This window comes from Hermetia illucens, chromosome 6, assembly GCF_905115235.1.
Source record: "Hermetia illucens chromosome 6, iHerIll2.2.curated.20191125, whole genome shotgun sequence".
NCBI lineage: Eukaryota > Metazoa > Arthropoda > Insecta > Diptera > Stratiomyidae > Hermetia > Hermetia illucens.
The window spans coordinates 17,898,860-17,925,428 of NC_051854.1; the positions used below are offsets into that span (position 1 = coordinate 17,898,860).

Consider the following 26,569-nt stretch of genomic DNA (forward strand, 5'->3'; position numbering starts at 1 on the left):
TGGTCAGTTTAACGGGTGTAGTGTGGCCATCACATACGTCGTTAACCAAGATAGCTTGGAGGTCTTTTGAAACCACCATGCAGGAGCGAGAAATCATAGACTTTCATTGGATTACAACAAGTCAGCATTCGTAACTTTAAGCCCCCAATTTCCCCACAAACAACCTATGGTTCTTGTATGATGTATATGTACATGAATTGTAGCTATTGATCCGACGACTTGTATGTGTAGCTGCCGCTTTGCAATCCTGCTAATTTGTTTTGAGAGATATGGCACTTCATTTTCGATTCTAATAAAGATGTCGTGAGCTTGTACATCCAATTCGATGGTTTTAAGAACCACATTTGTAATATGACGGTCATAAGCCCGTAATAGAGGCAGCCCGTTTGTTCTGCAACCTTCTTAATATCCTGTTCAGGAACGCCGATAGTGAGGAAAACTTTCGGCTTATCGATTCTTTCTCCTGCTTTGCTGCCTAATTGCCTCCAGGCGGAGGTGTTGAGATTATTCTGGGCACCAAGTTGTCGCAGGACCTTAGCACAATTACGCTCCTCTTTTAGGAGCCAGAGAAACACCTTTTAAAATGATGGCAGCTCGGAAACCCTCTTCAGGGTCGGTCGCGCCCCCTCCCACACATTGTTGAAGGAGGAGCAGTACTGTCTGAGCCACTCGTCCGTGCTTTCGTCGAGAATGTTTATCCGTAACATTTTAAGGCATGCACCTTCCGGCTCAAAGCGGAGCTTGATCCCTTACGAGGTCCTTACTGCTGGGAAGATCTGTTCGCATTGCTCCTTACCGTAACCGGATGGATTGGTGTTGTCATATAAGATCCATCCAACGGCTCTGATAGCCTTGGCTGCAAATGAGAACTTAGCCGTTGCAACCATGTGAGCGGAAGAGTTAGGATAGTTAGAAAACCGTGGCCGCTTTGGTTTCCCATTAGTTGCAGATGCTCCGGACCATCCTTTCTCTTCAATATTGGCACAACCCGGGGGTTGTATTTTGCCGGCAGGTGGCTTGCCCGGAGGCAAGACGTTTTCCACGGAGGCATTGTTCTTCCTGAAGGCTGTTTACTGCATAAAGAGATGCATATCCCTTGGCAAGTGGTTAGGAGTACTGGCAGAAGCGGTTTGCTTCGGCTCATCCGTTAGGGATTTGGATTGGTTCCGAACTAAATAAATGGGAAATCTTAGTCTAGACTCAGGTTTTTCAACGGTGATCTCAGTATTGATTGTCACGATTAAAGTTTATTTTATGCAGGTTCTTGAGACAGTTGTGCCCTCTTATTGACTACAGCCAACTTTGATGACCCTTCCCGTCCATTTCGTTACAACATACTATAGGCATTGTTATCTGTTTCGAGATTATTTAGACCCTAAGCTGGCAATGATTTAGTGGTGACTTTATTAGTTACTGCCTTGAGTGAATATATTGTGCTGGTTTTCTAGTTGTCAGACATTAATGACGTCGCGCAAACAGAAGCGACATATTCTCCGCACGCATGGATTTGAATGACTAGAGTTTTGAAATTGGTGGAGATGGGAATTGGACCTTTTCGTCCCAGAGTAAGAGCACTGCCTAGAACTAGAACGATGCCTGAAAACTTATTAATCTTATTAATCTCCAGTAAAGTTCGGATAAAAGGAAAGTTAACGCTTGTTTTATTATAAATTCAAATTTATTTCTATTTCGGCCGGAATTTCAGGTCGTATTCAACGATAGTATTTGCATGAGATTGAATATCAGTACATGCCGTGCAAAAGTTTCCTTCACATGTAGTTTGATTAGACAACCCATTGCTTATAATACCCGCAAGGAAATATCTTTTCTTCCCATCGATGATTTTCGATGTAATAAATCCAGATCCACTATCTCCGTCGCAGAGAGACTCTCCGTTCTGATTATCTACGCAAAACTTATCGTTCGTTATTAGATTTCGATATTCAGGTGGTGTTTTTGCAACGCATCTTTCATAATCCACCATATTGAGTTCGAGAGTACGAAGTTGGTGTGAACGATTAGCCTTATTTCCAAGCTTTCCAAAACCGCCGACTGTCCCGGATAATTGCTCCCGCTTAGCTCTTTCGCTGACACTCAACCATTCAATACAAATTGGTGCGATTTTATCAGTGAATACGATGGAATTATTGAGGACTAAAATAGCAATATCGAATTGGTAGAAGAGTTCGCGTCCTTTGTACCTGAAATATGATTGGGTCATTTAATTAGGAAGTCTTCCAAACAACAAGGATTTTTCAAATAATTGAAGCAGAACAAAACGAGATTGATTCCAACAGTCAATACTTACTCGGGAGAAATGTACGCTTCTGACAAAGTGAAGAAATGCACTGGATTGGGCTCCTGTGCGTCATAGCTCCTAAAAAGTTTTCCTACTCCCACTTCGAAGTTTTCTATATTAATTCTCCGCTTCTTCCGTTCGTCCCAGAAGCAATGTGCCGCTGCAAAAACAACATCCGAAATAAATTAAGGACCAATGTATAGCCTAAGGTGAAAATTACCAGACAACACAATTTTGGCACTGATTATGGTTCCTCCACAAATTTGCTCATAGAAACGATAAATAGCAGCGTTCCATGGCTGAACCGTATTCTCTTCTCCGACTTCCTCCGCTAAATCTCTGCCACAGATTGCTTCACAACGGTAAGGACTGTAATCCCAGTCCCCGTGCTCATCACAAACAATCCTACTGGGAACACGTCTATTAGGCTTCTGGTATCCAGGTCTACAGCTTAATTCTGCCAGAGTGCCAGACTTTAAGGATTGGTTGCAGGGGATTTCCTCTTGATTGTATTCGCATCTTGCAGAAAAAGTTACCCCAAAGAGCGGTATGTAGGAGCAATATTCTGTGGTATTTTTCAAATCAGTACTTGGTCCCTGTTCATCGAAAGTGCCAACATTACTTGTACATCTTGGTAATTGATTAATCCATGATCCCTTAAAGCACATGTTTGTTGTGGACCCAGCAAGCATGTAGTTGTCTTCACAAATATATCTAATGTTTGTATATTCGCGAACAGTACTGCCCGCGTAAATTTCTGGCTCTCCAAGCATATTCTGATTGAAAAACTTCACGTGGGGAATGTTACCAATGATACATGACTTCCTTCGTCTTATGCTGCTTTTTGTGGTTGATGTAGTTGTCGGTCTCCTGAAATATGGGAGCGTTTTTACAATAAATAATTTTAAAACTTATTGTCATATGGTTTATATATTTTCGAGGCTTCTTTCAAAAAGGACGTAAACTTTCTATAATTATGTTGCTTAGTTGAATTTCACACAAATCCAAAATGTAGCGCACTATTCGAAATTATCACCGAAAAGGACCTTTCGGGTTGTAGTTTCAATTGCAAAAATGGCGGCTTCTTTTAGCTTAACATATAGTTCAGTGACCTGCCCAGAACTGAGCGACTTAAATACCTCGGGTCAACGCTATCAGTCAATGGAGTACTGCGTTATGAAATTGCTTCACGCATTAACGCAACCTGGATGAAGTGGCGTTCCACAACTGGTGTTCTTTGTGATCGACGTATCAACGAACGTTTCAAATCTAAAATTTACCGCAATATCGTCCGTCCTGTCGCCCTCTATGGTTCTGAGTGTTGGCCAACTATAAAAGACAATGAACGGCGTCTTGCGGTAATGGAGACGAAGGTGTTGCGTTGGACTAGTGGCGTGACACGTTTTGATCACATCCCAAACGAGGATATCTGCGATCGTTATGGGGTTGTACCGATCGTGGAAAAATTAGGAGAGGTGCGTCTTCGATGGTATGGTCACGCAATTCGTGCTAAGGAGAATTCACTTGCCAAGATTGGTCTGAACATCGAAGTCGATGGTAAACGACCAAAAGGCAGACCGAAACAACGGTGGTTTGATACGCTGCATGGGGATTTAAAAGCCTCGATATTGCACCCAGATCAGACATTCGATAGAGCCAAATGGCGAAATCGATCACGACGAGCCGAGCCCGCTTGTGAACGGGACAAAGGCTGAAGAAAAAGAAGAAGATATAATTCAGTTCTCATTGGGACTAATGTCTTCAGTGCCTGATGTGCATCTTGCAGAAATAACTACGTCACTGAAATGAACTGGGCCTATTCAAATCTCCTGTCGTCTTTATGTCCGCTTCACATCACCCGCTTTCATCTAACGTTACACTTGCATGAACTATGAAAAAACGCTCGTTCTTCCTTCAAAAACAGAACTAAATTGAACATATTTCAATGAGTTTTGCGGTTGGTAGCGATCGTGCGGTCTCACAGTTTTATCCGATTATTTTCCATGTTACTTTGCGGACTATACGATGACAAGTTTCGATCCCTCCCTCATACATCTCTTCAAAATTCACCACAATTGAACCGATTGCTTATAGAGAGGGCTGTGCATGTTGTCAAAATTTGGAACTGGAAATTAAAGGGAGCCGATATTGGGGCTTCCCTCAAGATGGTCTTCATTTTTACAAAGCTCAACTGACTTATGGTATGAACTTAATTTCCAATTCCTCAATATTCAGTTGAAGAGTAAATTCTCACTTTTGCGGGTTTGAATTGAAATTTTTAGAAACCGTTTCAGAACCCAGCGTTAGTCCCAATATTTATCAGGCCCCGATGGATTCGAGAAGACAGAAAATACTCTTCTTAATACTATCAACAATCGGCCGCCGATTACTGTCTTGTGAGAAAAGAGAAAAAAATGAACTCAAGTGTGGAATTAAACAAAAAAATAAGCTCTGTGAGTTGGGGCTTAAGAAGCCACTTAAAGTCTTCCCTGCTTATCGTGAAAAGCGACTAAAAGGGATAAAAAAATTGTTAGCTACCAATCTGCAAACTTGCAAGGGTTCCCAGAAGGCTCACTTTCTCAAATTCGCGAGAATTCCAACGATATAAGCTAGACATCCTTTGTCTAAGCGAAATAAGACGGTGGGACTCTGGAAAGTATTCCCCTCCCTCTTGCGGCAATGTGTTTTAATACTCTGGAAAGCCAGACGCGAATCCGGTGTGGGGTTATTTCTGATCGCAAGGCGCGCTCTCGTGGCATGGGAGCCAGTTTTTGACAGATTTCTGATTGCCAAATTCCGATTCAGGTTAAGGAGCAACCCAACTGTACAATCCTATGCACAAACGAAGACTTCAAATATAGCGGAGACGGATGCTTTCTACGAGCAATTGCATGTAGTTCAGGAGAGGCATTCTAACGGTGAAATTGTAATCATGATAGGTGATAGGAGGTAGGCTCTGGCAACACCCTGCTTGGATATGTGATGGGAAAGCACAGAGCTTGCCATAAGGTCAGTTGAGTTTGAACTGATCGCAATTAGCTGTAGAGTTACGTGTTGTCTTCTGGGTGAGCATAACAAGAGGGTCCCTGACATTGGCCTCGAAAGGGATCACCATATGATGGTCACTTTCGTGGGCTTGCTATCTTGCTGATTGGACGTTAGACACACTGAGTAACCCGCCTGAGAATACCAATGAACATTGGACCGTTTTCTCGGGTGCAGAACGCAATTATTTCAGAAGTCTATATCACTTTACGAAAGAACGTACATGTGTTTGCAAATCTTTCTATGGTCGGAAAAAGGGCGCTTACGGACGACTCCTCACTTATGATGACGAGTGGTTGAAGAAGTGGAAAGAACACTTCATCACGGTCCTTAAACGTACCACATCCCGCAAAGTTACGCCTCTCTAATAGATGAAATGGATGGTCACCATAACATGGGAATGCATACTGTTCCTCCAAGCGGAAGAAAAATCATCTCGGGAGTAAAGCCACTCGGCTCGACGGTCGGCAGACTTTTTTATCTCTCCACGTGCAGTTTCTGCAGGTGTGCTGTTCTCATTCGTAGGGAAATATTAGGGATTCCAGACTATTCTCAGGGAGTGAAACACGGGGATGATTGCTAGGAGTGCGCAGAAGGACATTCGTTTTGAGTGTGCCAATTGGAGGGGTATTTGCGTGGTTCCTGCTCCTGCAATGATAATAGTTGAAATAATCCCGGATTGCATCGAAGAACGTCTTGAAAGCTCGGTCAACCGAAAGCGGACTGGTTTCCGATCTGGATACTCCTGCTTTGACCGCATTACCACCCTACGGATCATTTTGGAACAGTGCGCGGAATTTAGATCTTCGCTTCGCTTGCTCTTCATCGATTTTGAAACAGCGGGTGTATCTGGCGAGCGACATATGATGGCACAAAATATCACGTGCTGTATCGAGGTAAAATCTCAGGAATTTGAGGTACAAAGCGGAGTCTGTTAAGGTGCAATACTCTCGCCGATATTATTTCTTCATGTTATTTGTGACGTCTATCGTGCTGCCATGTTCGGAGGACGTGGAGGAATTCACTGGACGATGACATCTTTCGTCAAACATCTCGACTACGTTGATGATATCTGTTTGCTCTCTCCCAGCGTTTCATGGACTTTGGCCAAATGGCTCTGGATTTGGAAAGAGAAGCAAGTAGAATTGGACTGAAGATAAACACCAGCAAAACCAAGGTTCTCGGTCTGGACAAAGCATCGAAGGCGTCGATCAATTTTTATATCTAGGAAGTGTGGTTTCTGCCGGGGGTGGCACCGATCTGGATGTCTCCTGACGCATTAACAGCACTAGATCCGCTTTGGCTGCCTTGTCGAAAATCTGGAGATCCAGTTATCTCAATACCAAGAGAAAGTTCAGACTGTTCTGTGCTAGTGTTCTTCCTGTGTTGCTATATGGGTGCGACAAATGGAAAGCGAAGCCCAATATTACTCAAAATTTCCTTCCCAGGTCCCGTAGATACTCCACGGAACGGAATCAATAATTCCGAATCCCAGGTGAAGCTACTATGGTCGGGAGTGGTAATGAATGCGACATGGGCAAACCGATCTTTGTATGTTAGGGGAATGAGAAACTCAATGCTTATAAGATCATCCATCCTTCTCCCCGGTTGACGTTGGATGAAATTCGAAAATACTATTGGGCCTTTCTAACTCTGTTAAGACGAGCCCTGGACCCTCCTTTTGCAGCCGTCTTACATATCCCCCCGATCAGTGTTTGTAACTCCATTAACTACTCCGAAATCTCCAGTTTGAGCATTGCCACCCCCTGTTGCTCTACAACGGCGTTAATTTGATCCTCAACTTAATGATATTCCAGGTGCGTATTGTTGCACACCAGAGCCGCTGTCCCTTCTTTGCTGATGCTTCATAGCCTCTATTTCCTTGTAGACCACAACATCTCGGGAACACATATATGATTCTCAACTTTACCGTCTGTTTTACGATTAGCGGTATCACTGGAGGCCGTGTTATCCGGCTCATTCCGTAGGCGGCTTTTAGATTCTGACTAACTTTCGTGGCCTGATAATCATTGGCAGTCCTCAGATTCTGACAATGCTCTATCATTTCCTGTTTATTCCTCTTATCAGCGAATAAGAAACTGACTCTTCGCGACGGACATGGGATACCTCCTTTAGTTACTCGTTTCACAGCCAGTGCCTTTATCTCAACAATCGAAATCCATCCTCTAACCACAATTGAAGAGACTTTGCCATCGAAGACTCCTCCTACCCCTGAAACTTCCACACTCCTTTTTTTTTGGCTTTGGTTTTCGAACCAGATCCTCACTTACGTAGATGCTTTGGCTTCCCTGGTGCACCAAGCACCAAACTGGGACCACGCCCATCTCTTGTGTTCAACTTGATCACTGCTGTGGGGAGTATGATGTAGAGTAGAATTTTCTGCGTGATGGGACGTGTGTCTTACAGGAGTGCATTACCCCGTGGATTCTTGCAAGGATGTAGAATCGTCACGTGTTGTCCATAATATATATCGCATTTCTGGCGCCTTGCGCCTCTGGCGTTCTACTCTATACCGACACTTATGGGAGGTGCAGAACCCAAATTTGTAATGCCTTAGTAGCATCACGTTTTTTCGCTGTCCAGCAATTTCGGGCACCTGAAAACTTTATGGTCTTCCATACATGTGAAGCATGGAAATCGTTTTTTATTTTCCACGTCAGATTTTGCAACAAAACAATCTCCATGTGGGTTTTCTTTTTTCCATCAGGATTTTCCTCTCTTTTATTAGCAACTCGGTTGTCGAAGACCTACACGTCCCGTCCCAACCCTACTAAATCTTTTCTCCGTTTTTCAACCTGATTTACCCTTTCCTGTTGGGCATCGATAATTGCTCCGACTTCTATACTGATAAGAGGGATTTAGGCGTAACTATGTTTAGAATATTATCGCCGCTGTCCTGTTACGCACGTACATTAATCTCATGCGAACAACAACAATATGTAATGCGCTCCTTATCTGTGCTCCAAATTTCAGAGTGCACAACAAACGCCTACAATAACATTAATATATATATTTATGTAAGAGGTGCAACTCCGTGCTTGCGTCTCTTGTATTTAGCGCCCAAAAATTATGCTGATATGTGGAGCTTTCTTTCCGTTCAGTGTGGTGGAATTCGCAACAACACAACACTGTTGGAAGCATTCGCCCTCAGGCGGTAAAGCAAAGTAGAGGACTAAATTTATAAACCACAACCTAAATATTACTCAAGAGGAACTCGCAGAAACTACTAGAATTGTTTCGAGCTCTCAACCCGTCGGGGAAACCCAAAACCCACGTTGCAGCACAAAGGTACAATCCATGAAAACAACGCACTGAAAAAAAAAAGTTGTTAAAGCCACAAATCACCAAGTCCAGTGTGGTTTATTAACGAAATAATTGGCTTTGGAATGACGACGTCCAAACGAAGGTCATTTCAATATCGAAAAAGGAACGCTTTGTTTGTTATCCCATACCGTTCTTTTTATATTTTCCTTCTTTTCTAGCGCTATATTCCGATGACGGTCGTTCGCCTACCAAATTCCGCCTATCGACCCCTCTGGATCGAAAAACCACTTCCTCGAATTTTGGACATCGAGTCCTTCCATCTGCTCCGAGGTTTTTCAGGTGGCTGTTTACGTCGCTTACGCTTAGTCAGCGCCTAGAAATTCTTGTGACGCAACTCACTAAGCCTTACCTTCTCCTGAGGGTTTGACTCGGGTTTCGTGTATCTGTCGGTGTTCATTAAGGAAGCGGCCTCTCACTCTGGTCTTGCCCTGGGCGCCCTACATACAGCTCTAAGTAGATAATATTTGCCTAGCGTCTCATAACAAAGTTGACCTCCAACGACTTGTTCAAAAATTTAATGATTTCTTCAAGGATCATGGTTTTAGGCCCATTTTGAATAAATCAGATTTTCTGACAAACAACCTTAATGAAACAGGCACAATACGACTGTTGAGCGATTGTTGAATTGAGCGATTTGAGTATCAGGGAACAATACTACTAGCCAATGATGCACTGTGTTATGCAGTAAGAGAGGGACGAAGATGACTATGGTTTCGTACCAGGGCAGAGGCAACTCATCAGACGCTGCCTCACCTCTGCCCTGGGAACAGCGTGACCGAAGCGGCTCGTAGATGTTATACGCTCCGTTTTATAATTCGCAAAATACAACAAGAGTACGAATTATATTCAACGTAAATCCGCCCACAATTCGAACCAAAGCTTGGTCTGTCCGGTCCGGCATCAAGTGGATACTGTCTTAGGACTCCTCAATTCCCAAAAAAAAAAATGTATTATGCAATTGATCCACGTAACAGCGCAACTTGGATGAAGTAGCGTTTTCCAACTAATATTCTTTGTAATCATCGCCCCCTATGGTCTTGAGTGTGGCCCGGTTATAAAAGGCAACGAATAGCGCCTCGCCGTAACGTAGACAAGAATGTTGTGTTGGATGCAAAAGAAGATATCCACGATCGATATGAGTCTCAAGTGGTTTGGTCGGATCCTTTATTGCTTTCACAATAGGCGGCCTTCTGCCCTCGTATGCTTGTGGTCAAAAGTAAACTTGTTACTTCCCCGGTCCCATTTAGATTCCTCAGCCTTCCTATATGCTCGATTGATACCCGCCACACCCAAGTCGACTATGCCTATGTTCAGAAGGGTTGGTCGCCCAATGTTCCGCCTACAGCCTGTATTTGCATGTTGCCGTGCTATGCTGGTCTCTATTGGGTGCTATTACTTGCCCCTGGTACTATTGCTCTACACCCATTATAGATAAATTGAGAGGAGGTGTCTTTGATGTCATCGTGTGGTAGTTCACGCTGACGAGAACTGACTAGCTGAGATTATTCTCATCATTGAAGTGGGTGAAAAACGACCAAAAGGTTTATTGAAACGACGATGGCTTAATATCCTAGACCGCTTCTTGATTCCGTCCGGACAAAGTCTGTGATCGAAAAAGTGACACAGTCGATTCAGATTAGCCGATCCCACTGCTGAATGGGAGAAAGGCTTAAGAAGAAGAAGCTCATACGTACCTTGTTATGTATATTGGAGTTGATTCCGTGGTAGTAGTAGTTGTTGTAGTAGTAGTAGTGGGCCTTTTTCCACAAATTTCATCTGATCCGTCCAGACAATCAACAACACCATCACATACAGCATTACCCCTTACACAACCTCCATAACCACATCGAAACGCAAATGCAGGACAATAAAATGACACACAAAGCTCTACTGTTTCATCAGAAGAATCTCGACAATGTTGTCTCCCATCGCAAGCATTATGTCCCTGAATACATTCACCTGAGCCGCATTGGAATTCATTTTCTCTGAAATGTAAATATTATAATACGCAATATAATCGAATCATCATGAAGGATACAGACGAGCAGTTACCACTGATTCCATAGCTTTCAAGGATACCTTGACATCGTATTGTGGTTTCGTCTGAATTGTCGTTGCAATCATATTTATGATCACATTCAGCATTGCCATTGATACAAGCTCCATAGGCACATTGAAAGGCAAATGCTGGACATCTCGTATGAAGACATCTTTCAATCGTTTCATCTGATCCATCTCGACAATCTACACTGCCGTCACAAAACTTTTCTGCAGCAATTAATTGACCGTTGTTACATTGATGTGTGAAACTTGCTAATGTCCTATCTGCTTTGATGATGACTGAAATTATAGGAGGAGCAGAATACAGTACTTTATCCATTTGTTATGAAATGATTTGAAAAATGTATACTATCAAAAATTTATAGCTTTTTTACACAATTCATTTAAGGAAGGTGTATCACGAATCAGTGTCAACGAATCCAAATGTAAATACATGACCCAAATTTGAAAAATGTGACGGACAATGGTTAAGGGAGCAGAGCGTCAGGTTCTTAATCTCACTGCTCTGAGTTCGAATCCCGATTGTCATGGGTGCCTGTGTTCTGTGTTTGTCTCACTTGCACAGCACCTACATAGAGTCTTTATTCACTAACAACGGTAACAAACGTCTCGATATACAGCAACCCCTTTTGACTGCTGATAAAGCATTTTATGTGGTTGAATTCATTGTCAAGGAAAGTATGCAGAAAAACAAGCAAGATATCTACAAAATACTGTATCTGAACACTGACCAAGAAAGAAATACGCTTGGATAGAAAGTTCTCCGAAATGTATATGGAGCAATCAAGGAGGAGAGATATGGCAATCTCGACACAGCCATGGGTTGCATCAACTGTTTAACGACTCATTAGCATTTAGCTGGATCAAATTCGACGGCTATGTAGAGCGAATACAGAAGGATCAAATCTCGAGACGATTTTTAAAATCGGTTTACTGTCTGTCTGTCTGTCTCTCCTTTTTTTAAGGAGGTGGAAATCTTCAAAAGACTCGGGGCTGGGCACGCCAGAGTGTGGGATTTTTTACCAACTAAAACCATTCCCGAGATGACGAACGCTGCATCGTCTGGGACGGTCCTGAAGGCAGAACATACCCTTAGGGATGTTCTTCTGTAAACCGCACTCAGTTTATGTGTATTGCCTGAAACCTTCACTGTTTTTCCTCAAACTGGGAGTGCATACAGCATGATAGAGCTCACCACCCTGGCTATGAGCAACCTGCAAATATGCCGCGGACCTCCTACGTTCAGCATCATCCTTGCCAGAGCAATACTCGTGGTGGATGCTCTTTTACAAGTATGCTCTATGTGCTGCTTAAAATTAAGTCCTCTGTCTATCATCACCCCCAAGTATTTGATGGCCGGCTTGGAAGTGATGATATGATTCCCGATTCTAATGCAAGCGTAATTTCTTTTGCGGCGCTTAGTGATGAGGACCGCTTCCGTCTTTTTCTCCGCGAGTGCCAGTCCAGCACTCCCTAACCAAGCCTTAACAACACTGATTGCTTCGCTTGATTACAACTCAACATCCTCGAGATGCTTTCCAATCACAACCGACCAAGAGTGTCCGCTCTTTCAAGTAGCTATCGATAATAACGGCGAGGTAGGTGGGAACACCAATCGTCGCCAGAGACTTTCGTATAAGGTTCCAATTGGTCGAGTTAAATGCATTCCTCACATCCAGGGTCACCACCACGCAATACTTGCTGGTACAACCCCTTCCATGAATTGCATTTTCGGTCAAGCCAGCAACCATTTTGATGGCATCTGGCTTTACGGAACCCATACTGCCTATCTGAAAGGCCCCTTGGCTCTCGACGACTGGAAGTAGTCTATTATAAATGACCCGCTCCAACATTTTCCCCATAGTGTCTATGGGTCTATAGGAGGACAGCTCCCCTGGAGGTTTGCCAGCCTCAGGCAACAGCACCAACTTCTGCCGCTTCCGTGGTCCAGGCAAGATACCCTCCGACATGCACGTTTCGAACATATCCGGTCTACATTTGACGGCAAGTTTGAGGGCCTTATTGGGTATGCCGTCAAGTAATAATAATAATCGTCGGCGCAACAATCCATATTGGATCAGGGCCTTGAAGTGTGTTAGAGCACTTCATTCAGGACCATAACGGTACACTACACTACACTATAGGAGGCAATGTAGTCAGCATTGCGCTCGCCCGAGATTATTACCCTGATTTGACTCAGGAACTCATTCACTCATTCCCTCTTACTCCGCTGGATGGCGAACTTGAGGGTCTTGTGAGCTTCCCTATAGGCATGCTCCTTTAGCCCCTGATCGATCCTACCTATTGCCCTTTGAGCCGTTCGTCTGGCTCTGTGGCAAATCGATCGAAGGCTGACAAGTTCATTATTCCACCAATAATTGGGTCTTCTAGTGGGGAATGAGCATCTCCTAGGCATCGACGCGTCACATGTTTTAGAGATGCTCTGTGTGACATGAAGAGCTCTATCCGTGGAGGTGTCTGCTTTGCTAGGCAAGTCTAGCCACACCTCCATAAATGTCTGCTCATCCATCGCTTTGGCAGACCATCCTGGTGTTCTTCTGGATTCCGGTTCCGGGGCGCGGGTCTCCTGCCTCCGTCCTTAGTTCAAAGGTGATTGCCTGGTGGTCGCTGTACGTAAAGTCCTCGCTAACTTGCCAGGACATGTCACGTACTAACGCAGGGCCGACAAAAGCCAGATCTACAATTGAACCAGTTCCCCCTTTCTGATAAGTGTTTTTATCGCCTTCGTTGACCAGAACCACATCCAACTGGGCGAATGCTTCTAATAAGCAGATTCAATTAAGAAATTCGAGGAAACAGGTTCATTATCGGCGTTGATAGCCGAAATATTTAAGGTTCTGGAATCATGCTGAAAACGCAAAAGACATAAAAAATATATCAATCGCTTTTTATTCATCATATATATGAACCAATATCCTCTAAAAGGAACACAGCCCATCTATCACGGCTAAGCACCATCGTTGCCGGTTCATCGAAATGTGCCCTAGCTCCCTCCAGGCCTTCCCGAAAAGCGTACACTCCTCTAAAATTGTACGCAATGTGTTTAGGGCAACTCACTCATCGGACAAAAAGGCGAAGGCGAATCTAGCACTATTAATGCGTTGTCTGTCGGTCAATACTGATAGGAAGAGAGATCATGGAGACATCAACGATAATAAAAAGAAATAGTATCAGCAAAAGTGCAATCTCGGAATTCCTCTGAAATTCAATCTCGATGCAGCATATCACATTTTGTGCCATTATATGTTGCTTGAAAACAAATGTTATCCTTCCTGGAATGCCCCTCTTACGTAGAGTATTCCAGATACACTCCATGCTCCCGTTGTGAAGGCCAGATGAACTGTGGGTTTGAACTCAGAACGCTGCTCCAGAATGATCCGATAGAGTCAGTAGAAAAGAATCCAGAAAAAAACCCAGCCCAGCAGCTGTGATCAAGCCCGAGATGTTCTGTAATGCGCTCCTGGATAATTTTAGCTATAATCCTTGCGAAGACAAGGAGCACCCTCACTCAAGACGGGTACCGCTTTGAGAAATCTTGACGATCGCCACCTTCTTCTTCTCAGTGGGAAAAGTATCAGATACCCAGGATTTTTGGATCAGGGGAAGAAGTAGCTCTGCAGAGACAGCAGAAGCTACTATCAATAGCTCCGCGGGGAAACCATCAAGCCTTTTGCAACCTTATCCCGCTTCAGTGATCTACTACTTCACCAGATGTTATATGATTCTTAAGCTGTTCACCATTGTGATTGAGGAATCGATTATTAATGTCCGTCATAGAAACACTGCAAGATTTGTGTCCATCTGCAAGTTCTTCCCTAATGTGGCAATTCTGTCTCCTAATAACGTAAAAATGCCTTTTTGTCACGGCGCACATTACGCTCCTCCCGAAATTTGCACCGGTGCCAACGCGTTGCTTAAGTACCTCAATCTGCTTGGAAGTCCCGGCAGTCAGCTAGATCTTATGGCGTCCCCTCTGGAAGTGGCCAACAATACCAGAGAGAAGAGCAATTTTGATGGCGACGCAATACTTTTCAATATTCTTCTCTGGAGAGTTCTACCGTCTGGTCAGGAAGATAGTTTTCCTCGGGCTCTGGAGCGAACCATCATCATGGAAATTATGAAAATATTCAATGTAGGTTACCACTTTTGTCGCTAGTTGGGGGGGGGGGGGGTGGGTCTCTTCACCTACAGGGTGCGACATCTTAATTTCCTTTTTTAAAATGGGCGCCATTCAGTCGGTTGATGTTGGAGCGGAGCGCTAGTGGTCTGGTACGAGCGGTGGGACTATTCTGACACAGTTCAGTTGCTATCATGCGTTGGAACAGTGACGAGCGTGCTTTTGCCGTTGAGGCCTACTTTTTGAGCGGATGTTTTGTGATCGCAACCCAGCGCGTCTTTCGAAACCACCTCTGCTTCAGACCAGAAATCAATTGTTACATAAGTCACTAACTGAAGTCCCTTCGCCCATTAGATCACCCGAGAACATGGAGGCGGTGAGAGTTTCAATGTTACGATCATCAAGGTATTCTATGAGCAAACATGCGTCTGCCTTTGGACTTTCCGATCGTTTGGTGAGGCGAATTCTTCATGATGATCCATCCTTATAAGATGTCAACTGTGCAGGATCTTTCTGGACGCGACTTCAATCCTCGGATCAACGCGTGTGAGGTTCTTCTCGAATTCGTTCCTGAGGACGCTACTGTTTTCTTTAGTGATGAAGCCCATTTTCGTTTGTGTGGGTTTGTCAACAAACAAAACATGTGCTCGAAAACTGCAGCAAATGCGTTTGCACTCACTTAAACTCGCAGCGTGGTGTGCAATTTGCTTAGCTGGAATTATTGCTTCCTGGTTTTTGAAGCCAATAAAGTCACAGAAACAGCGAATTCGGACTGGTTTGTAAACACTTCGCAGAATTTTTTCTCCATGGCTACATGAGATGGGGGACATTTGGTTCCAACAAGACGGTGCAACGGAACATTTTCCAGAGCGATTTGGAGTGGCTGGCCTGCTCTACCAATGCAGCCTCTTGTAATTTTTTCAATGGGGTGTTTTGAAATCCCGTGTTTATATAAACCGTCCAAGAACCATATGATTGCCTGCTATGGTAGCAAGAGTCATGACAAACGCCAGAGATCGGTTTACTCAGTGTATTAAGAATGAGAATGAACCCGAGTTCGCAAGGAACTTATCTGAAGTGGCTCTTATCACAAAGCTTCGTCGGAAGTCATCTGGTACCATGGGGACCGGGATAGACCCCTGAGAGCATATGTCTCAGGAGAACACCTGGTGGATGTGTTCTCCGACCAGTTATTTGAGGTTGGCCCTTTTTGTGGGAGTTTCATGGTTATTGTGATCACATTGCGGGCAGAGCTGCTGTGCAATTCGGGGGTCGTACCCCCATATGAATGCTGATCCTGCACTCACTTTAAACTAGCCCCGCTTGGTAGTCTCGGCAGGGCTGTGATTGTGATGTTAAAATTAATTTTCGTAAGAAGAGGACCGTGGGATTACGCCTACATGGCAGGTACTCACGTTAAACCCCCAGGACCTTCAATCATTATTGCAAATAGGCAGATAATCGCTTTCATTGCTTAAATTGACATGTTATGGGGGTTTCATTTTAAACGTCGGTTACAATCCCTATTGTTATCACACTGAGCCCTTCCTATTACACAAGCACCCCTGTCCACCCCAGTGGACATATTAATACAATTATTCTTTTCATCTTCATCAGCGGCAATAATTCGGCTGTTGTTGTATTGACTTTGTTTCCGGGGGTGGAAATTTTCGAAGAACATTTTAACATATATTTGCGAGTCGGGATTATTTACCACTAAAACCAGCACTTAACTCCTGTCCTATTCTCCGCGGAATCACCACACACTGCACTAAGTATTATGTCCTGAGCTGGAAATAACTCTAGCCTCCCTTCGCGCAGCGATCACATTCGCAGACAGCCTTTTCTCGTCTTTTCTGCCTTTGTCAGCCATTACTGACTCCATCCTCTCATGTGATCAACTGCATTTCAGTTCTATTAATACCTAGGGATTTCCCCAATTGGGAAAACTTGCTCTGGATTTCATAACATTTTGTGGCTGCTGGGACGGTTGAATGAACTGTCTACTTTAGACCTATATATAGGTATTTGCGTTATGGGGCATGGTGCCGTAAGAAATTGTATGCCTTCAAAACTTGATGCTGTGGGTTCAACAAGTCTTTTTTGCGCGTTTCCATGGTTATTGCTGCCTGTTCAATGATTCCTCCCTTTCAGCGTTTTTCACGTATTGATTAAAGGAGGAACCTAGTTCGGGCGTGGCATCTAACCGGCCAAAATATCGATCGCCATCAATTTGACTACCGTGTAAGTCGCATCGTCTAACACGGCTCTAAAGTCACAACGCAATCTTAAGGTTCTGTGAACCACTTTGTTGCATCGATTTATAAAGTTCAGTGATACCGGGAGAGGAAAATTATAACAGCATTCACTCATTCAAAAAAAGCTGATTCATATTCTATAAATTGCCTTTATCTGGAGAATTCGTGGATTATTCATCTGGTATGCACTGGGATAACATCTCCTCTAATGTCAAAATAATTCGTCTGCGGGAGTAAATTACTCTATCGCGATCTAAAGAACACTGGCATCTTCGTGAGTATTCATCAAGAATGCGCCGTCTCCCATTTCCTGTCGTCCTTGATATCATACTGTCATGCGGAACATCCAACAACCAGTGCTGTACACACGATCTACGGCTAAATCTGCAGAAAACAAAATTTCTGACGATCTAACCTATTAGACCTGGTGTGATCACTTTTAGTGACAGCGACTTGCCCAGAACTGAGCGATTTAGGTACCTCGGACCGATGCTTTCCGGCAATGGTGATCGACGCATCAACAAATGCCTCACGTCCAACGCTAATAATAATAATAGCGCATTGACGAAACAATCCAATTGAATCTGGCCTGTATGTGGCAATGTGGGAGCATTGCGCTCTCCCGTGATTGTTACCCCGATTTGATTCAGGTACTCACCACTGCATTCACAGCTGAGTCTAGAGCTAAGGTCGACCGACTTCTTTATACACTAGACAGGGATTTAGGAACCCCTTTGACTCCCCCCGGACAAAGTTTACAATGATAAGAAGTGACAAACCTGATCTAGTCGGTCCGAATCCACCACTGAACGGGACGAATACTTCACATAGTTCAGTGAAATCTGAAACTTTAAAATAAGACAAACCACTCAATGTCCTCTCCTACGAAACTGTTTGGCCTTCACTAACTACAAATAATAAAATCTATATACCGCTAGCTTCATAGCTTCTTGTAGCTCCTCGGCATCGTGTTGCTGTTTCATCTGAATTGTCATTACAATCTTTCTTGTTATCGCATAGAGCACTTGCTCTCACACAAGCTCCATAAGCACATTGAAAGGCAAACGGGGGACATACGGTGTACTGGCACCTCTCAAAAGTTTCGTCTGATCCATCAGGGCAATCTAGGTCTCCATCGCAAAATTCATCAGCAGAAATAATTTGGCCATTGTCACATTGATTTCTGAGGTATGATGATGTCGCATCTATTTGGGTGGTGGCTAGAAACGTAAGAATAGGAAAGTCTATGAAATACACGGATGCAGTTAGTCATATTTCAGAATAAGTTGAATGGGAGTAAGCTAATGTAGAGTAAAAATTAAGATAGGGAAATTTCATGGAGTATCAGTGATTGTGTAATTGTAGATTTCCAAGAAAAGAAAACATCCACACACTCAAGGTTGTGCTTCAGTTGCACACTTAACGCTGCGCAAGTGAAAAGCTTACAGCAGTGAAACAAACACAAGACGAATACAGACACCCATGACGACTGGGATTCGAACTCAGAGCCGCGAGGTTGAGAGGCTGACGCTCTATTCCTTCAATCATCACGCCTCATTAAAAACATGAGTTGACTGCGCTTGAATCATCCGCATAATATAGTCCTGGCGTTAGATCTTTGCTGCCAAGGATCTCGTCGGGTAAGGCTCTGCATATAACGCAATGCACCACTAAAGCGTGTGGTCCCAAGAAACCTAACTACTGGTGGAATAGTAAACTGGCTAACCTTCGATCGACTTTCCATAGAGCCAAACAGAGCAGGTCTATAAGTAAGTCGCTAGCAAGAGAAGAGCGCTGACGGCTTGCGGGGACCTCTTAATGCAACGGTAATTCCCATAGTCACCATACGAACTATTAGGAATCTCTAGCAAAATAGGGGCAATAAAGCGCCGGGACAGGACGAAATTCCAAATAAGGCCCTTAAGCTCACAGTGAAGTTTAGACCGGACATGTTTCTTCAATGAATTGAGGCGTGCATGTCTGAAGAGGTATTTCCTGCATCGTGGAAGCGGTAGTGGCGGATATTGCTACCCAAGGCTAGTAAACCTCCAGGCAAGCCATCCTCATATAGATCCATATATTATAATATACAATAGGTTGCTCCCAGTTGTTGAGAGCCGTCATGACTTTTCATATTGACACTATAAATAACATAAAGCTAGATCAACCGTTGATGCTGTCAAACTAGTTGCAGGCTTCACTGGGAATGCGATCTACGGATCTAAGACATCATGTATAATAACATACTCAATGTTTCGGTTCCGGAAGAGGCTTCGGGGGTGGTTACGCCGACGACATAGCACTGGTCATGGTCGCAAAGCATTTCGAAGATACTGAATCATACTCATGCGAAACAGTTTGTACTGTTATTGCTTGGTTGTAGAGCGTTAGATTTGCGCTTGCAAAAGAAAAGACGGATACGATCCTCATCATCTTGTAACGTAAGAGATATTTACTCTCACATTAAAGTTGGGAGTTTTTTTGGGGTAGGGGAGGTTAATGCGCACCGTAACACGACTCCCCCTGATAGCATTCCTTAGCATCGCTCTGATAACGTCTAGAGAGAGATGCCCCTTGTTTATATAAAATTGTTGATGAATCCCATCCTACCTTCAACAAGAAAAAAAGATGACCGGCGTCGAACAAAACTCAATTGTGAAACACACAATCTTGTGCAGGTAAGACTGAAAACCTCCATGTCCAGTTAGGAGCTAGGTAAGGAAATAGTCAGTCTCTCCATGCTTTCGATTCAGCCATGCACCTAAGTTGCCAGTAAGCCGCGCGGTCCATCCGCCTCTAGTGTCATTTTGCCAAGATAGTTGTCACTCATTTAGTGTACATTGCCGTTCTTCACGGGCAATCTCGCTCGTATATGGCTTTATGCTCATTAGCGAGAAGGACAATGGGAATCACTCCCGCGACCACCATCACGGTCGGTTCAGAGGCAGTGTGGTACACGGAAGCTACCTTCAAAACTCCCTGTCTCTGCACTTGTGCAAGGCGCTTTCCATATTCTTCCCTTCAAAGTGCGTCAGCTCATACCTCTGCGCCGTAGAGCAGAACAGACTGCGTTGAACTAATTAGCAGACGTTGCCAGGTAAACGTAGGACCACCAAAGCTTGTCATTGGTCAACTTAAAGCCGGAACTCCAGCTGCAGGCTGGTCCGCTGCTGTTTTGATTTGCTCGAAAAAGCTCATCTTTGAGTTAATCGTCAGACCAAGGTACTTAACCGTCGGTTCTAATTCGATTATCGACTCTCGGACATACTGCTGAACAGGCGCAAAGCAGACTTGGCATATTGATACAACGGGTAAGCGCATGGATGACTACTCATGGTCTCAACCTTGCACTGCATCCTAACCAAAAATTGAATCTCAACCCTGCGTCCAATTTCGATAGAAGTACGTCCGGCAACAAGTGCCACAACATCATCTGCATAACCGACTAGGCATGACTCTTCTTGTTGTCTAGTCTAAGGAGACTATCATAGGAAGCGTTCCAGAGGTCCGGCTCTAGGATGAATCTTTGTTGCTATTGCTGACGTCACCTCTATCCTACTCTGATCACCTAACTTATAGAGCAGGGAGCCCTCGATATCCGTAAGAGTTAGTTCGGAAAGTGAAAATTAAATGCATTTTTGATGTCAAGCGTTTCGAGGAGCACCACCCATCTAGCTCGGCGGCTGTGTGTTTTTTTAGGCAAGCTTTGAACGCGCCGAGCAGTAGGTCTAGCCGATGTTGGATGGAGTTTGTACACCTTTGTCGGGATACCATCGGGTCCTGACGCTTTTCTGTTTCTGTTAGGTAGGACCGCCTTTACAATTCTTTCATAGAGAAAAGTGGACAGTTCGTGGCGCCCTCTGCGTTGCTGTCATCATTCCGGACGGGATGCGCAGGGAATAGAGTCCGTATAATGGGATGAACAGGATTTCTACAGGGCTCCGATTTTTCTGGTTACCACTTTGTAAACCAGTCAACAACGAATTTTGCTTCTGTTTATTGCGTTGCGGGGTCTTCTTTTGACTGATTTTTACTCTTGTCATTATGGTATATGCCTGTTCCCGGTCGTTTAAACCTTTTGTTAAGCGGCGGAGTTTGTGCCTCCTGGGCACGGAAGCCGTCGTTATCAGGTTAATTACTGAATTTACGACAGTGTGCGCTGCAGCGCCACCACCCGCTTAAGTTCAGAAAAAGTCTTCCAGAACTCGACACCCGTTCACAAGCAACGCTAGTGATTCCGACGCGAAGTTTAGGTAGGAAATGCTTCCCTCGCAGCCTAGGTGTCAGAACGTTGGGGTGGATCCGATGTTTAAAACTACGAGTCCTGCTCTTGCGCCATTTCGACAATTTGGTTGCCTCTGGAGTCTGAGTGAGACATGACCCATTCAAATGCCCTGGCATTGAAGCCTATTCTGCGCCCAAGATAGCGTCTTTCAAAACAACCAGTTCGGCATCGCCTCGTTCAGCGTTAGACACTGAAAAATGTTACAATTAATCCAGACAAAGCAGTAGTCTCAGCCTTCGGCAAGGATCCTAAGGTGGGTGCCGTCCCGAACCCAGATGTATGTAGTAATTGTCGAAGCGCCATGAAGCTGGGTCCTTGTTTCGGTATTTTTCACCAGTGGTCACTAGGTTAGCTTTGATCTCCGCAGCGAACTGTGTTAGCAACTTATGAGCGGTTGGCTTCCGATGCATATTGATCTGTCGGATGCTGATCATGTTAACTGCGTCCTAGCTTTTTCCAGTTCTGCTCTGAAGACTGGACACCACCAGGAGCACGTAGTATACGCAACGCTCTCATCAGATATGCCACGATCGCTACATAAAACTCAACTCTCCTTTCATTGCAGTTATTCGCTTTGTGTCCTACCTGTGGCATGTTGTCCTCCTGTCATAATGTGTGCTCATAATTTAAACATCTGCAACGTTTGCTTTGGGCGACCCGGATCCGTATCCTACCTATTACCCAACCAATTCTGATTTTCCCACTGTTAAGAAGTTTCTTCGCGAAAGCAAGTTTTTGGCCTCAGGAGTTCCCAGAAGTGATACCGAACCGGGCATTGCTTACCTCCGGACATTCGCGCTTGATGGCCCCTTCTAATGGATTTTGCTGAGCACTTCCAGGTCTTGCCTTCCGTTGGCTCAACAAGCAAAGCTGGCGGTCAAGTTTTCTTTTGCCTCCTCATCTTTTCTTTTGATTCTCCACCCGTCGTCTCCGCCGCGGCGTGTTGTTGCCTCTTGTTTCTCTTCGCCTTATTTTGAGTAAAGTCGCCTTCAGATACCCTTTCCTTCTTCGTTTTTTCCCAATTCGCTCTGCAATGGGCTATCTGCGATTCATTTGGCGCTTGCAATGTCCTTAGCGGGGGCAACGTTGTTTCTGCTTTTCACGCATCTTCTGTTACCCTCGAAATTGTGATTTAGTTCTTGCTGCGTCCTCCGTTTTCGTGCTGCATATAAACACAGGCAACTTTCTCCATTCCCACTGTCTCAATAATTCCCCATTGAAGTTTTTTATCAACGCATCGTGTGCAGGTGTGCCCTCGGGGAAAAACCCCCTACCCAAGTTCCATGAGGCCTATCCTTCGCTTAGCTGATCTTGGAACTCACAGACGGATCAGGGTTCGCTCGTGGCAACGTAGCCTACTAATACCGGTTCAATGCTCACTACCCCACGAGGGTCCCGAAGGAGGTGGCTCCCGTTCATCGGGATGCACATTAAATGCCAGTTAGGAAATCAAAACTACTTGTTCGGGCACCTCGAGGATGCTACTACCCGTATCGTAACCGACTCCTTAAGCACCGCTGACGATCCCTGAGGGGGAATGATAATATCACTTTCAAGCCAGCCATCAGGTGCTTGGGAGTAATTATAATTACAAAACTCGATTTTAAGCTGCATATGGAGTATTCTTGCGACTGACGCTATCGCCGAATTTTGGAGAGGCCCGGTTTACTTCTAAGCTGTTTATAGTTAGGGTAGTGAGTTCCATCTTGCTATATGCAGTGTCGCCGCTTGTTTCAACGCATATAAATTGAACACGGTCTACAGAAAAGCAGTTCTAAAGGTTCATTTTGCCTTGAGGACCATTTCAGGCGATACAACAATACCCATTTTGGCGAGGATGTCGATTGACATTAAGTTCATCTTTCCTTTATAGTAGACGAAAATAAAAATGAATGGGAGAGACCTATAAGTAAATGGCAACAACGATGAGACCGCTTAATAAGGGGTTATCACTGCCATCATGGAGTGGCTGTGCAGGGAGATCAATTATAATTTCACCCAGAATCTCACGTTTATCTGATTCTTGGAAGAAAGAAGAAAGTCCGTAAACTCTGGGAAAATTTGATTAATGTTGAGTCACCCATTTCAGTTTTCTTCGAATAAATTCTAGGGAATTGGACGCTCCGAAGAAGGAAAATTCTGAATTTTTAAATTTTCGGGAGCAATAAAGAGTCGGAAAACTGGAGTTTTTGGGAGTACGAGGATGAGAAATTTGATATGCTATTGCTAGCGCCAAGAAGATAAATACAAGGAGGAATAGGGAGCATGCACTTCGATTTTAAAGACACGGTTTGTCAAATTACGGCTTTTTCAAAGGAAATGAAGCAAGTAAGACGTGCGGACGGAAAACATGGAATCGATGACGTGCACAATCAGTTAGATCAGTCAATGCGAAGACTGAGGAATTATATTAAAGCGATAAACAACTTAAGAACTAGAATTGGTTCTTTTGATGGGCGCAGTTTGCCTTACTCCATAACCCACGATGAAAGGAAATTAACTAAAGTTGCTATGTTACGTAATTCTGACGTCCGAATCATTTGTGAAGAAAGGCTGCCAAGCAACGGTCACAATAACAACAATATTTATATTGACGTCGTCAACAAAAAAGAAAATTTCCCTTTTCCATCTTGCGGATATAACTGAGTTAACCAGGGGCGTCTCTTAACTGTGTAAACAAATATACATGACCAGGATGTAGAGTTTCTTTGGAATCAGCGGAAAGACCATTGCTAGTTCGAACCCCAACTCAAAAATATATAAATATCCACCCAAGGAATTTCAATGCCAAGTCATGGTTAACTCTGGGGTTAGTTTATGGTAACGGCTTACATCCAAATCTTTCATTGTTTACGTTCACCAAATGTAAGTAAATTTGAGCACTTTCATAAGCGAGATATTAAAGTTCTATAATTTGATAAGAAAATTAGAACTACTATAAAATCATGCAAAACACTCACACTACTACATAAATATTTCAATTTCTTATCACAATCCAAACACATTGATCACATACCACAAAACAAAATGCCGATGAACCACCAGAAAATCATAGTATACAAATCTGGAAATTCCCAATGATAACGCAAATAGACAATTTATTTTGAGAAATTGTTAGGAAGTTGCATTCACTTAGAAACCGCAAGAAATAATTGGAACTACCACTTGAACCGCACTTTTCCGTCTGTAAGAAAATCGATGAAATCTAGGTTCGCATTAGAAACCGATTTATATAAAATCAAAGAAATACTGAATCGGAAATCTCTTGAACGCAGAAAAGATGCAGACTTAACATGGAATTGATTTCTACTCCAAACTCTTTTGCAAAAGCTCCTACAGATTTGCTAGAAAAGATTCTCTTAAGTAAAATACTCGTAGCTTTGCACGGAGCGTCAACTACCGATTTCAGTAATCAAAACCGCAGTAGACAGTACATATATAATACTATTCCGGTAATTCCGGTATGGATGGATTGATAAACGCGTGTTATTGATTAATTGCTAATCGTTTCCTTAGATTTTATTTGTTCTCTCTGTTTTTTTCTTGTGAAAAACTTTTAACTCCACCATTGTCAGTACCGGAATAATTTCTGGTTCTTTACTATTTATTGATTCGCCCCGCTCTCAACTAATTGATTGTAATGATCATCCTGAGATTGATTCAAACGTCTCCAAAACTTCAAAAATGGTCCTCCTTCATGCTTGTATTTCTTCTACTTAGTAGTCAACATTAACTGACTATCTTATTATATTATTTGCTTTTAAGTTTAATCGATATGCGATAGTCGCTTACTATAAAGCTCAACGTACGTTTAGTTGTTCAGTGATTGAATTGGCGCCTTGAATCACCTCAAAATTCGAAACTAGGGGAACCCCATTGCTGAATGACGTACATACGTATATCTAAATAGTCATCAGCGCTGATGTTAATGTTAGGTTCAAGTAATCTTATCTAAGCATCAGAGATCTCATCTTTGCAGCTGAGCTTTTCTTACGCTCGATTTGCACACTATGATACCTTCGATACAAGCTGGAATTACTCAGTAGTTTTGGTCGGCGGTCTTTTCCGCCATTCTGCTCTCAGCAGTCTGTATTAACGTTACCGATTTGATGCTCTGGATCGTCCTTCAGATTGATGATTCCCTGACAAACTTTTTTCAGTCAAATTAATTCTTCTGCTGCAATCTTGATCTTTATTGTCAATATGGCTATGAGATAGTTGATGATCTGAATTTATTTAACGAAAAATGGTTAAAAAAAAAAGATAAAACGGATTCAAGCACTTGCGGAATAATCGTCTCTACTTGTAAGGATCTCCTCAAAGGAAGTTCAAGCTACTCTCTCTTTCACTTACAAATCTCGAGCACACAAAGAGAATGTGCTCCGGGTCCTCGCATTCAGGCCAAAACCATGTAAATACCGGCGATGTCCGCTATCCGCGATTGTGTGCGCTCGCTTCTCCCGTCGCCTCTTTTCAGCATTATGCTCATCCCGTACCTTAAAACTGTACAGTGTTTGCATCTCACCAGCCAAAAAATATCAATTGATACGTTTCTCCCAACTACAGACGCCGTCTAGTCTGCTGTTCTTCACAATGTGCTAGCGATTCTTAATGCATGATATACATACTTCCAATAATTTCCTTCTGTATTATTGTTAACACTAAGGACCTTTGCCCAAACTAGAGCTGCGTACAGCAGTATGGATAAGCACACTCCGGCTAGCAACAACGACTTCAACATTGGGCATCATGCCAATTAACGCAGCTACCCCTTTCCCTGCTTTGTTGTCCGCGTAGCTCAAGCGTTCCTTGACGATCTAGCGTAACACCGAGATATTTGATGAAAGGCTTAAATTCTATCACATGCTGTCCCCCACGAAACCTTAGAACTTCCTTCCGAGGGGCTATCTCGGTTTCCATGCTACCAGTATACCTCTGGTAAGGTTTCGTGACCTACTGCCACTTCAGATGGGTCACCGTGCAGGCTCGGGTCTGATCACCCTAAGTAGGTCTTGGGAGCATTCACCTACTGCCGGCAAACCAATGTGATACAGCGTCTTCCGGTGCCACCACTATGGAGGCTCTCCTCGGCCACTTGGTTTTGGCTCGGCGGACATGGTTGCCGTCCCGTCTTCCTC

General features: G+C 43.7%; 1 protein-coding gene across 1 annotated transcript in view; it reads right to left on the reverse strand.

Moving 5' to 3' along the window:
- Nucleotides 1-1,665: 1,665 nt before the first annotated feature.
- The window catches only part of LOC119659009, a 46,268-nt gene continuing 21,364 nt past the window's right edge, over nt 1,666-26,569 (reverse strand). The window contains exons 8-13 of the mRNA XM_038066894.1: nt 18,079-18,390; nt 10,732-11,029; nt 10,384-10,674; nt 2,520-3,169; nt 2,309-2,459; nt 1,666-2,201 (exon numbers count right to left, since the gene is read on the reverse strand). Of these exons, the coding sequence (XP_037922822.1) occupies nt 1,685-2,201; nt 2,309-2,459; nt 2,520-3,169; nt 10,384-10,674; nt 10,732-11,029; nt 18,079-18,390 (2,219 nt within the window). The 3' untranslated portion in view covers nt 1,666-1,684. The remainder of the gene's footprint in view (nt 2,202-2,308; nt 2,460-2,519; nt 3,170-10,383; nt 10,675-10,731; nt 11,030-18,078; nt 18,391-26,569) is intronic.